Source organism: Esox lucius, chromosome 13 (assembly GCF_011004845.1).
Source record: "Esox lucius isolate fEsoLuc1 chromosome 13, fEsoLuc1.pri, whole genome shotgun sequence".
NCBI lineage: Eukaryota > Metazoa > Chordata > Actinopteri > Esociformes > Esocidae > Esox > Esox lucius.
Window position 1 is genome coordinate 24388243 of NC_047581.1, and position 14973 is coordinate 24403215.

At 38.3% G+C, this 14973-nt stretch overlaps 1 protein-coding gene across 2 annotated transcripts in view; it reads right to left on the reverse strand.

The window, feature by feature from the left end:
* Positions 1-11343: 11343 nt before the first annotated feature.
* hk2 (hexokinase 2) overlaps positions 11344-14973 on the reverse strand; it is a 30482-nt gene continuing 26852 nt past the window's right edge. For both annotated transcript variants that reach the window (XM_034296479.1, XM_010876613.4), the window contains one exon: positions 11344-12856. In XM_034296479.1, coding sequence (XP_034152370.1) covers positions 12712-12856 — 145 coding nt within the window. In that variant the 3' untranslated portion in view covers positions 11344-12711. The remainder of the gene's footprint in view (positions 12857-14973) is intronic.

Consider the following 14973-nt stretch of genomic DNA (forward strand, 5'->3'; position numbering starts at 1 on the left):
CACCTTTTACACATTGGAATGTGTCTTTACAACATACAGCTTTTTTACTTTTGGGAAAAGTGTAGAATATGTAGGGCACGGACGAGTGTCAGTTTCTCTTCAGAGATCACGTTTAATGTCTTTTGTATGTAATAGAGGAGAAAAATATTTTCAGAACATGCAACTTGTTTATCTGACTTTGTAGCAGGTCAAGTTAGCCACGAATCTAGGCCGCTAACCTCCAGTTATGTTGACGGACTAGTGGTTCTGGTGACACAGATGTCAAAATATGATGCATGATACCTAGCCTCGCACCAATGCCTGATCCCACAGGATTACATTTAAAGGCTGCATAGAGATCAGTCAGGTCAGGATGAGTAGGTTCAAGTTTGGAGTTGGCCACCATTTAACTGGGCCAATCAGTGCACCTAAGTGATGACAAGTACTAACCTGACAGATTTTTCAGTAACGTCCATCAATATTAAATCTAGTCATTAATAAAAAAAAAAATCATTTGCAGTTTTTGTATTTTATTCCAAATATTATAATCCAAATATTTTCTTGGGACTCACTAAGGTGTCTTTGATGTGCAATTGTTTGTGACAAAGACAGCAATAATCGTTTTCAGACATGTTAATCAGCTACACTGATCTGCTTGTTTGATTGCGGTTGCTTGATCTTTAATACTGCAAAAATGTCCATCCTGAACACTGAATATTTACTTTTCATAACTGGCCAGACATTGAAGAGTAAAGTCAGCAATTAACTCAGATTTTGTACTTTTTAATTAAATGTATTGCACTGTCAAAACATGCTTGTTGCCATCCCATAAACACAGCTTGAAGTTATAGATCCTCTTCAGTGGCAGATCTACTTCTGTTTCTGATATTACACAGCAAAGCACCGCAAAAGTTGGAAAATGTCAATCTGTGTGACACTGAGTGAGCTCTGCAAACTAGTGCAGCAGAAGGGATGCAGAAGTGATGATTGCGTTCCATTGGAATTAATGGACTTCCACTGCCAACATATGGCTATGAAAATTCTGTGTGCACTCAGCCTGACACCTAATTCACAGCATCATCTGGTGATGATTAGATGGTCAGTGCTATGCTAGGTTGTTATGCTTATTGTTTTGGAGCTAATCATTTGGTGCATGATACCCAATCTGATATGTTATAGAATACAAGATAATAATCCATAAATTGATAAAATGGCATTTACAATCTAACAAAGGATAAACTAAAATTTGCTTACAAGTTTTTAAGATTTAAGAATTCAAGATTTTTTAAGAAGTAGCTTGCTTTGCAATAAGAATTTTTGATGCATGTTAATGTTTTGAAGTGTTGACACAGTATGCTTGTACTGTCCTTTCAATGGCATTATACTGCTTTGGTGTACTGAAAGCCTTCACATTTGTTGTGTTAAGCATAGAGTATTTGGTTTATTCTTTGGTGGGACCCACACAGAAAACTCGTGCAAAACATGTATGTACATATATGTAGAGGATTTCTCAACATATATTTACATATGTGCCCTGAATATGTTTAGGAAATATATAACTTGCACTTCTCACAATACCATAATACAAGTGTCATGAATGCTATTCCTCTCTGTAAAAGTACTTCAAAGAAATGACTAGATAACATAATACATGACAGGACAGGAAACACACGACAGGAAACCATACAAATATGGAATTATATCAGTTAGATGGTCTAATTTTGTAATTAATGTAAATATATTTACATGTATTTAAGTCATATTAAAACATATTTGAAAACGGCCAACATCGATATGTAAATATATGTACGACTTACATGGTCATACATTAGTAATACATATAATACATATATTAGTCCCAACGGGAGGAGACCCCGGGGAAGACCTAGGACACATTGGAGGGACTATGTCTCCCGGCTGGCCTGGGAATGCCTCGGTGTCCCCCCGGAAGAGCTGGAGGAAGTGTCTGGGGAGAGGGAAGTCTGGGCATCTCTGCTTAGACTGCTGCCCCCGCGACCCGGCCCCGGATGAAGCGGAAGAAGATGGATGGATGGACATATATTAGTACATGTTTACAAAAATATTAAAAGTATATGTTTTCGAAATATATGTCAATATATTATACTTCCATGTGAGGAGCTTTGAGGTGTAAGAAAAAAAGACCATAAAACTTCTCAAATAAACGTTGAAAATACGGAATAGAAAGGCAAGGAAGCTCTGCATAACCCAATTAAACTTGATGTAGCAAGTTTAATTGCGGGGCCAAAGAAGAAATCAAAGGTAAAAAAACAGATAGCCACAGAGGTCTGCTGACTTCCTCAGTTAATTTAATACAAATTTGACCAACAGAAAAAGTTGTGTTGACAGAACTTAAGTTGTCCAAATTAGATTAGGGGCTAGCCAGGGGCTAAGTCCTCAGGCCTGTCATTACCCTGATTTCCTGAGATAGAAGGAAGCGAACTCTGGCTCAGTACCAATGTCAATTTTAAACCTTTGTTATCTGTCCACTGATCATATCTCTCTAGGAAACCTTCTGGAACATTGGATATTCAGTGTGCCTCCTGAATTAAAATAAGTGTAAACGACCTCAGTTGTGTTACAAGTGTTTGGTTGTAGTGACAGAAGCCACTGGTGTTAATCTGATTAAGAGAAGCCATGCCATGCACTGTAGCAGTAGTTAAAAGTCAATGTAAATGGCAACTCAGGACTGATTTAATTGACCAACTACTTAAATGGATTGTGAGACCACTTATTATCATTTGTCAGACTGTGTTTTCCTTTATTTGTGGTAATGTGAGATAAGGGGTGTTTGTAATTACACGTTAATGTATGCTGATATTGATGTTCTAGGAGTAATTATTTTGTAGTAATAATCTTTCTACATCATAGGATTTAAATGGTGCCTTGGATTGAAAACAATCTGTATAGTGGATGGATCATTTCCTTAGTTAACATGTTGTTTTTCAAATGCAGTGTTGTGCACGTAAAAAATATACTAGATGTTTTGTAATTCTTGTTACCAGTGCCACACTTACCTAATGAGCCACACGCCTACAAATGTCCTAGTCTCAGTAGTGCTCAGAGTATATGGGCCTTCATAAAGGAGACAGGAGAATAGATGTGCTTGAAGCTGCTGATATACTATACCTTAATATTAAAAATATATATAATTTAAAGGCTGACTGGCTGACTTTTCTTACCATTTTAAACGTACCATTTAAACTTAATGATCAATATTAAGGTACGCCACACAGCATATACTTATGTAATCATTGTTGCATTTGTTGCATGTTTATGGAAAGTAGTTGAACCCCTTTCTTATGACATATTTTAATATTAAATGTTACCTAAAATAAAGAAAACCTGAGTGAACAAAAAACAGTCAGTAATTATTTTGTTAATTTAATTAACAATATTATTCTCCCCTGTGAAAATGTGATTGCCCTCATTCACTCCATAACTGGATGACATGCTAGAATAGCTTTAGGCTTCAATGACTGCATACAAAAGCAGGTTTAAGGGCTATTAGTGGATACTCATCATAAAGGTTCGGGGAAAATGCCGTCCTAGGCTCTTCTAAGCATAGCGACTTTGATGCAATGAAATGTGGTTTAATAAGCATAAACTACTCTTTATAGGTCCTACCACATCCCAGTTGGAATTAGGTATGAACATTGACTTGGCCATTCCAAGATGCATTTTCTTACACTGAACAAAAATGTTAATCCAACACGTGAATTGCCTCATTGGCTGAAAAAAAGATCACATCATTCCCCCACGCACAACAGAAAATATCAGATTTTTTGCAAACCTGTTTATATCTCTGTTAGTGAGTAGTTATCCAATAATCCAAGATGATTAATCTACCCACAGATGTGGCATATCAAGAAGATGATCAAATCACATTATCATTAGAAAAGGTACATCTTGAGTTGGGGACAATAAAAGTCAACTCTAAAATATTTAAATAGCACAAGGTTTGAGGTAGCATGCAACTAGCAACATAGCATATATGCTACATAGGAAACCAACAGGATGGTAGATCTCCAGGAACAGGTTGAGCAGCCATGTCCGAAATATTGATTTACTTGTGTCTCAATTCACTATAACAGTTGTTACATTAGCAAGCTAGTTAGCTATGTGCTGAAGGCCACTGGGTGAGTCATACCGTGGAAATGTAAAAGGAAAAAAGAGGAGCACATTGATCAAAAGAAAGGCAAAGACAATCATGAGGTGCCTTTTCCCCCTCTGGAGACAGAAAATATTTGTCATGGGCCCTTTAAAATTAGAGCATTTTGACCGGCTGCATCACAACTTGTGCAACACAGAGTGATATAACAACGCTATAGTAACTGGCTTAATCAGCTAAATCTACTAACCAAGCATCTACCCGCACATGTCTAGTGCCCTCAAGGACCTATCACTATGTTGTAACATTCCACAAATGAGAGCATCTTGACTGGCTCCATCGCAGCTTGTACAACAGCATTCCCGTGTATCTTAGTTGGTAGAGCATGGTGCTCTACCAGAGGTTTTGGGGGTTCAATTCCCACGGGAGACCAGGGCAGAAATGTATAGAGTCACAACTGTAGGTTGCTCTGGATAAGGGTATCGGCTAAATGACTCAAATGTAAGAACAGCACAGTACACATCATCATGTCTAGAACCAACAGAATCCTGAACAGCTAACCCACTGTAAAACCTGCCTGCAAAATTCTTCCTCAGTGTCTAACCAGAGTCAATCAATCAATCAATCAAATGTATTTATAAAGCCCTTTTTACAACAGCAGTTGTCACAAAGTGCTTTACAGAGACACCCAGCCTTAAACCCCAAGAAGCAAACAACAGTAGTGTTGGATTTCAGTGGCTAGGAAAAACTCCCTAAGAAGGCCAAATTTTAGGAAGAAACCTAGAGTGTGGTATACGTCAGTAATGACTTAAAGCTCACACAATGTACTGAGTAAAGTATATATTTTTATGTTAATAATCATGAATCAAAAATTTTGAATTTCAAGACATAGTTGTTAGTAGTTGAAACGTAACATACACACATGAATACTGATGCTGCACAATTACACGTATGGGAGAGTAAATTTTTCACATATACCTTCAACATGCTTGTAGAGAAATGAAATTATACATGTAACAAAATTACAATTCTTAATACAATTGCAAATAGACTACACTTGATAATTGCAAAGAATTCACATTGTTTTATAGTTTGAGCTACCAAACAACTGGAAATCAGTCATTTTCTACAGACAGATTAGAGCAGAAGAAAATACAATGTACTGGAAAGATTGAGACCTGTGTCACATAATTACAATGATTGCACAAATCAAACCAGACTGATTGGATGAAACCTGAAGGGTTGAGCTAATTGAATCTATTGTTTGGAGAGCTGTTGTGGCATAGGGAACCATTCTTGGCTACTTCAGTACGTTGCACAGTTGGAGTGATGCATGGGATAACTGCGGCTACGATTGTTCAGTAGATACATTTCCTATGCTATTATCATTTCCTCACTGGAAATCAGTTTGCCTAATTTGGTACTATGCAGTGCCTCTCCCAAAGCCAAATCCAAGCCTCTCATCTTCTGTAAGATGTCTGTTTACTGTTTACATTGCTTCTAAGGCAAGATAAATAAAATGTAGAAGACAAATGGTTTTAGCCTACTGTCAGTTTGGATTCATGGGGTAACACTTTTAGAGACAATGGGTTTTAAATGTTTTAAACCTTTAAACATTGGGAAAAGCTTGCTTGTTTGCACGGTGGTCTGGATATGAAGCGTGGCTGCGTGGCTACAACGTGAATTGACCATCTGGCAGCGGGAAGGTGACCTACTGCGATACAGAAGTGAGGTGCCAAAGTAGAGTGACAACACAAGGTTTGGAAAGACAGGTCAGGGGACCATTTTACAGAAAGACTATTTCCTTTGTGATTTATTGACAACTCTGTGTAGTTTGTGTGAACTGTGAAACTAGATAGATTGAACCAATCCCTTGGCTGCTTGATTCAGGTGAGCTAATTCAGGGCTACAACAAAATTGTGTGTTGGTTGGAGGTCCCCAGGGGAGGTTGGAGTACCACCGCTTAAAAGGTATGTATTCTTTAATGAAGAGGTTCTAATCCTCTTTTAAATATTATGAGGCCTATATTTTCCAATATATGAATATATTCTGTGGGAAACCCTAAACCAGTGTTTCTCAATGCCCCCCAGGGGGCGTTCAGAGGACTATGGGAGGCACTGGAAGCAATATTTTGGAAAGGGGGGCGTTTGTTTTAAGGCTAGTTTACACCCAAGATTCACAACAATATGAGTTTAAAATTTCAACTACTCGCAAAGAAATATCGTCTGCAACATTAAAACCTGCCAGTTTACCCCACTGCGATTGTATCGTAACTCCTCTTCAGTGTTTCTGTCAACTTCTTGTGGCGCAGCTCCGTGCTGCCTTCACGGGAACGGGATATCAGTTTCATCTATAAAATGTCATCCACATGGCGTTTACTGTGTAAACTCATAAAAATGGAAGCTCTCTTTCTTGGTATTACCCGTGGAATTTTTTAAAAAATATTAATATAATTCATTTGTCAGAGGGATACACCGCGAATGCCTTGTTATCGCAGTGGTACACATTTACAAGAGGGATATTCCCATGTCCGGCGCCACGAGGAGGCAGGAGGGAGCTTGGCTCCCTCAGTTGTATTTTCTGCGCCCCCCGTTTTCTTTCCACCACGAGTTCTTTTGCGCGTGATTTCAGTACTCAAAGTTCCAGAATGTGCTCATGACATTACAATACATTTCATCCACTACTTCCCAAAAACACAATGCTGCTTACTCGTTATGAATATATTTTTTCATTTCAGTTATATATTAGGAAACTATACTACCGGTATTAATAGGCTTCTGTTAAAAAAGGTACATTGAATAATTATTGACCAACCGTAAAAATGCTGTCCTTTGTCTAAAGATTGCGGCTCCAAAGATAGTGACAGGCTTCACTTACTGTATCAATAAAACATACGCTAACAGGCAATGGGTGGTGTGTAATTTGTTTACGTATTTATTTAGAAGTTCTCAAAAGTATATGACAATTATGAATTCTGATTATTGCATATTTAGTAATGGACAAATACGATCAGTGAAAAAAAAATGAATTTGAAGATTACGTTGAGCTTTTTTCTCAATAACAATTCCTGAGGGGGACACCAAAAGTACTGCGGTAATACTGTTTTAGTTTGCGCCATCGGTTTGCTCGTTACTATGCAAATTCAGCTACTGTGTGTGTTAACCCTACCAACATAAAAAACGGACTGGATTAACCCCACGTCAGCTATGTGAACTGAGTGTCTTTGGTACGGTTGACACGAACACTGTCACCTTGCCAGGTAAGGAACACTACAATACATTGCAAGCTAATCATTGACTCGAATTCAAACAGCTGCAAACAGGTAAATGCTTCTGTAGCTAGCTAGCAAACATCAGCTAACCACTAGAAAACCAATTGTGACCTGTAATTCAATGCAGCGAAAATGAAGATTGGTGACGATTATAAATGTGTCCTATTGTATTGAGCAGTAGTAGTAAAGACATGTCTGACATATCTTTTGTTTGAAGTAATTACTGAAAGTCAACAATCACTATCGACACACTCCCTCAGATTCCCACACACGCACTGTGTAGTTATAGTACCTGCATGATGTGCCACTGCTAAGGAAAGGACCGAACCATTGTTAGGCAATGGTTTGCGGTCGCAATCTTTTCAAATTTAAAAAGGCGTTAAGTTTCTTTAATCAGCGTGCTATAATCAAGTGCTTTCATAGTGTGTTATCAATATTATTGAAATTACACAGTTATGTTTACATTGATATATTTGGGATGTACAAATCATAGTTCTCCCAGTATGGAAAATCTGTCTGGAAGACGAGCAAATGTAAATAATCATCCGGAGTTACTCATCACCTTCATCTTTGGTTGATAAACAGAGCAGCGCCCACAAACGTGTAAAGTAACTTCTAGAAAGTTTTTACACAACGATTTTGATCATGATATGCTAAAATGTTATAGTCGCTAATATTTCATTCGTTTTTGTGTCAGATGTATTATATTTATTTTAGAAAAATATGAATGCTAGTGTTGGCTGCCTGTTGGTACATAAGAAACACTGCTCGTCCTGATTTGAACGCTTGCTACCACCTTAATATCATAATGTAGGTCTTCAAACAATAACAATGAGGAAATAAAGTTGTAAACACTGTTTGAGCTAAATGTGAGTAAAAAAGCACGGTCTGACCAGTGATCGTACGCTTCGGGGACCACTCTATCCTGATCACACATAGAAAAAAAAAAAGATGAGCCCCCTCTCCATTTTTAACTGCCCCCTCAGTTACATGGTCCTGGCGCCGGGCATGGATATTTCACTGTCGGACTTCCCCAGACAGCAACATAGCTTCCAGCATCCAGACACATATTAAAACACTATTCAATACAACTGGCTTTATTGACATGATTGCAATACAACCAGACACAGGGCTCTCACTGACTTTCAAAGGTTTTTAACTAATGTTCTTTGAGAGTTAATCCTCCTGCTTTTACTCCTTGATATGGCTTGTTTTCCGTTGGAACAATTCATAAGCATGATCATTGTTTGGCATTTCTGATGTTAAGATTATAATTTTAATTGCTAGCTGTTTCTGATTGGCTGCTGTTTGTTTCTCTGGGTAACTAATACATCTGTTGTCATTCAATTGTGCTTTTTTATGATAACAATAGTAACAACAATAATAATAATCATAACAATAATAATCATACATCTTATTTGATTGGGGGTGATAAGGGTCCTAGATAATGGATAGGGAGATGCTGACCCAAATACAATGTTTTAATGTCACCTTTGAGCCTCTGTACCATCAGATGGGCACAGTGAAGTCTGTCACTTCACACTTTTTCTTTCACTGTGTGCATTTATTTCACTACACATCAAGGTTCACAACTTCGGTTATGACGCTATTCTGAATTAGTCACAGATTAGGAGAGGATACATTTTCCGGCCTATGCTAACAGTTGCCTACCAATGATATACATACAGTATCTCTGGATGATTGATCGGTGCACCATTACTTTATAGCCACTGACCTCTGTAGCTCCTTCAAAGTGATTGTTGGCCTCTCTGTGGCCTCTGTCACAAGTTCCCTTCTGAGTTTTGAGGTACAGTATTTTCTTGGCAGTGTCTGAGGGACATCATTTTTCTTGGCATACATTGTATTGATTTACAGCATAAAGTGTGTGTTCCCTTTAGGGAAAAATGCCACCTAGCTAATCAATGAGTGGTGTCTGTTCCATTTACTGCTCAAAATGGTATCTCTCACAGTAATTTAAGGAATGAGATTTTAATCAAAATCACATTTCTTTTATTTATCGATTTTTGGCTAGAATGGCACTCAGCGTACATCAAACATCAAATTCCTTCCAAGTGTTTGCCAGTTCGCTGTGCCATAATTGACTTCTTTCTAAATGGAAGACAAGTCAAGTGGTAACATCAAGCTGATCATCAATAACAGGATTGAGTCAATGCATGCATGAGGGCATGTGAGAACATTGGAACAGACTGTGTAGCAGGTCAGACCAGAGCAAGTGTCTGATGGCTTATAGATAGAAATGATCTCTGAGTCTGTTAGTATGAGACCCTATTTTTTAAAACTGTCCCAGTCTGGCTGATGGCAGCGGAATAAAGAGCACCCGGCTAAGGTGTTTCCGATGAATGTGCACAGCCACATCGACGTCGCCCACCCGCTGGTGGGCCCTGCAATCATGGGCAGAGCAGTTCCACACCAGACTGAGATGCATCCACTCAGGAACGTCCCAGTGGCAGCCACAGTATTTGGAGGTTTCTTAAGGTGGCCAAATGTATTCATTCGTCAAGTTGCTGTATGTGCCACTCTTCCATTTACCCCAAACTGACATTTACCTGTAAAATATTCTAGAAAAACATTAATTCAGCAACAGTGAGATGAGAATTGAAAGCTAAATGGAAATGCGTGTATGAGAATTATTCAGTGCAAAGGCATAGGTTAATTAGTGAGTAAAAAAAAATTGTTTTTGTTCTTTTACCTTTAATGAATACTTTCATTGGGGGAAAAATATCTGTACAGCTCATGTAGAATTTTTTTTGTTCTTTAAATCACATGAAATTACTAAGTCACCCCCACAAAAAAGTAAACATGCACTGATAATTGAAGATAGACATTTTATCATGTAGCGCCTTTTAATTCTAAAATTTAAAATGTGTTTAAATTGGTGTGGAGTTACTGCAGAAACTACCAGAAGATTTAAACGCCCATGACCTTTGATTACATGGTTGTACAGTGCCTTTAAAACATTCATATCCATTAAATTACTGCCGATTTTTGTTATGGACTTAATTTATCATTCATAAAATAAAAGCTCTCAATCTACAAACAATATCTAGAATGCAAAGTTTTAACATTTTGGTGCCTTACAAATTGAATTTGAAAAGGTTCCAAATGAGTTGACCAAATATATCTTTGAAGAAACATGCAATTTTGCATTTCTTAGTAATTTCAAACATTTTCAAATACTATGTACTCTTACATCTTTTTGTAAATTGCCAAAACTTTGCATGAATTTGTTGACTTTCACTAGTGACTATACCATAATACTAACATGGTGCATTCCAATGAATATTTGTCAGTGTGTATTGTTATGTAAATTTTTAACTAAGGTGCATTTGAGAAATGTCTGTCTTTCCATTGGCTGGTATGTAGATCTTTACTTTGATTGTGACACACGTCTGTATAATATCAGAGGATTAACAGGTATTTGGGCCATGTCCTCCTGCCTAGAAGAAGGGTGTCAGTTTTTTATTCCTCAGGAATGTGGGGGATCTGGTATTTGCATAGGGGGCATCTATTGTCTGTCCAGATGCTGTAAGAACTCTTGGAATTGAAGAAGTTACTTATGGCAGGAAGGAAAGCTGTCCTTTGTGTGAAGTTTAGGTAAACACAACAGTAAACATTATGGCAGGAAGGATAAGGTGGGGGGACAGCCCGCCCTTTGGGGTGAACAGATGGCAGCATCTTACCACACCCCTTTTTCTATGTAATAAATACTGTTGAAATGATGTTTTGAGTCAGAGACTCCTCGGATGATTATGTCTGTAAGAGTTTGACGTGTCTCTCATATTTGCATAATAGTTAATAAAACTGTTAGAATGTGCCAAGAGAACTTTGTCTCCGTTTCTTACTCCTTTAAGAGTGTCGATACATGGGATTTCCATCACAGTATTCACAATTACACCTGACCAACAGACTCCCAACTTTCATTTGTTATGGAGACCACAATATGCAGAGTTATTAAAGTATTTTATGAAACAATACATTTCTTGAATACATGTATGTACTGTTAGTTCTAAAGGTGTTCTCAACATTGATGGACTTGATACATACAAGTATAGTATTATGGGACATTCAGAGAGAATCAAACCAAATAACTGCATAATTGAGCTGGTATGTTGCAATAGAAGCAATAAAAAGGTGTGAAAAGTACACCCACTTGCCCCTTCTGGAAGAGTAGATCAAATTTAAGTTTATTAAAAAATAAAGTCAAAGTCAGAACCCAGTTGTAGTTATATTCCTAGTACAGCAGTCACCCTTCTCACTAACCACTAAAGATTTGAGTGCCTCAGCATCACATTTCAATAAGAAAATATGCTTGTTTATAGACAATGGCATATTCATAGTAAAAATATTTTATGAAGTTGTTTTGGATCTGAGGTTTTCAAGATCTTTAGTCCGCCAGACTGAGAAATGCTGACCTTCCTGAAGCTTCTGTGCATGTAAAGATCTTATTCTGTTCATTGTCTCGTACACTATGGCAAATTGTGCTAATTTAATAAACTCAGATCTGAGCTGAATAAATGTCTGCAAAATTACAAAGATCAGCCTGCAATACACAACTGTATTACAAATGCACAACTGCATTTTTTCCATTATGGTCTTTGTAAGACAGACAGGCTTTGCTCGTTAAAACCATATGCTCAAAAATTCATTCTCTGAGCATCAATATAAAAGCACTGTTGGTTAATATTTGGTTCTGTTCTGCAGAAGGCTGTATTTATTGTGCTCTTGTAGACATTGATTCTGTTATGGTCTAACTTTAGTGAACAAGCACCATCCACCAGCGCAGCCTGTTCTTTCAGAACAGGAGAGCAGAGACTTGAACATTCAGAATAAAACACAGGCAAAACAAGATCAAGGGTCAGGTGGACTAAAGATGGATCAGCAGCCAAAGCAAATATTACGTTTTCAAAAACTGGCTACACACTTTCTCCTTAGAACACAAACACTCACAAACACTCACATACCCAACACTCAGACCACACAATTTTCCCCCGCACACAAACACACAACACACTAATATAAAAGTAAACAACAGTCATGCCAGCAGTTGGGAACATCACACATTTTGATAAAAAATGTGTGAAGTGGCACAGCAGATCTCAAAGTATTCTCCTGTGCTCCTCTTTTTCGTATCCCTTTGTCATCCCATGCCGTCACTGTTGTGACCCTGTCCTTGACCAAGTCCCAAATTCCATCCTATATCCCACTGTATATAGTCCACTACTTTTAAACATAAAACAAAAGTAGTGTACTAGGAAATGAGGTGCCATTTGGAAAGTAGTCCTTGTCCCCGTCCGTCTCTAGAAGTCCTCACTTAGTGTTGCCCGGCATCTCGGATGCGACATGCCACTGCCGTGATAAGAGCCGCCCCCTTCCCACTGCCATCTTCTGACTGGAGGAAAGTGACCTCGCACAGTGGTGACAGGTCCCTGACTGTCTCATGCATGATGCTGGAGAAGCTGTGAGGGGGAGGGACAAGAGGCAGGTTAGAATGGCTTTACTTGGAACAGACAATGAACCAAAAACTGCACATGAAAACACATGCACTGTAATAAGGTGCTGTGAAAAGAATATTGATTTCAGCAATATGTAAGGTACAGTATCACATCAACAAAAAATGTATTCTATAACCTTTGAAACTCCTATCAGTGTTGCGGTAGAGATTAAATTAGTTAATTGTACTTTTCCATGGACACTTGTTAAATCACCTCTGTGACAGTATTTCATTATCCCATTTACAATTTTAATCATAAAGATAATGCCTACGTCATACATGTTTCCAATAAGGTTGGTCATCCTTCTATTCTAAGGACGACCTACCCTATTCTAAGTTTAGCGCCATTATTCTTTGTAGTATATCTGTGTTTGCCCCTCAGGAGGATAGAATTGGAAACAACACTCTACCCAGGCACTGCCAAGAAACAGCTGTCCTTCAAACACAGCACGCAAACAAGTAGGCTTGTGAGATAACCCACAGGGGCCAACAATCACTTTAAAGGAGCTACAGTTTTGTAACAGTTGAATACTGTAAGACAGTTTCTCCCTGTAGGTGGTGACTGAGTAAAAGGTGCTGAAGGAGCGCCTTAAACAAACCCTAAAAAACACCTGGGTCCGATGACATGGATACTTCCTTCAAGGTAGCTGCACCTTAGCCTGGCTGTCATAATGTCCCTGGCAGCACAAGGAGAGCTGTGACTCACTAGACTTAGCCTGGCTGTCATAATGTTCCTGGCAGCACAAGGAGAGCTGTGACTCACCAGACTGAACGGGAGCCTATTGTAACCGCAATATTCATTTATTTCCGTAATTCAATTCAGAAAGTCACTGTGATATTCTAGATTCATTATACATAAAGTGAAACATTTCATGCCTTTTTTGTTTGTGTTGAGCTTACAGCTCATGCTTACTCATGCTTACAGCTCATGGATACCAAAAATCCAATACCTCAAAATATTAGAATAAAAATGTATAATACAGAAATGTCAACATTCTGAAAAGTATGTTAATTTATGCACTAAATACTTGGTTGGGGCTCTTATTGCACGAATTTCTGCATCAATGCAGCGTCAAACTTTCCACAATAATCTATATATTTTTTAGAAGCACTTATAGATCATGATTAGCTGAATTTTAAACATGGATATTCAACTAGCAGTGTGCATTGCCTTCATTATCAACTTCTCCTGCCGAAAAACTTCAAATACCCTTTCCAAACTACTCAGAGCCAGGTGTCAGCCAGGCTAGCAGCCCCCATCATCTCAGAGACTATTTCACACATTTTCTTTCACCATTCTTCTCTGGTATGGAATCTGGATTCCATTCTTATTTTGGTTGTCAATGCAACCCTTAAGTTCAAAAATTGTGTTATCACTGCCCTTGACACAAAGCAATGTTGTGCTGCAATTTAAATTGACCTTGTGAAAACCTCTGATACTATAGGCTATTCCATCCTTGTGGCCCCGCTAAGGAGTATTGGCGTCTCTGAGCTGTCCTACTTGGCTGACTACCTCCCTCAAAGGATCCAATGTGTAAAGCCAAAACACGATGTCACAGCCTCTATCTGCCACCACACATTTGAACTATTTTCATAAACAACACTGTGTAGGCAGTAAGATCACACAGTGTTCTATTCAACAAAACTCTGAAATTGTCTTAGGGTTTTCAATGCATCCATCAAGATTTCTCTACCCTTAACCTTGTTCTATCTCTAAATGAAAGGTAATTTGGTTTGGTACGAAAAATAGCCTCTCTTGAGAGTGTGGAGCTTGAGCAAGTCATCTGACACGTGAGTACAGCATTCTGTCCTCCTCCTCTCCTCATGAGGTTAAAGCTACAACCGGTTTTCCCTACTGTAATAGAACATATTTTACCCAATCTGCTAAACCCACTCTGACTTAAATGAAAATCTAACCTATGCTAGATTTGGTAGACTTCATTTTTCAGGTCAAAGAGGGCTTGGGAGAGGTTAGATGTTCTTTACCTTTCAGCTATCAGATTTGCCATTAATGCTTCTTACAGGACACTTCACTACACTGCACACTGCACTCTACACCTCTGCATACAGCACACACTCTGC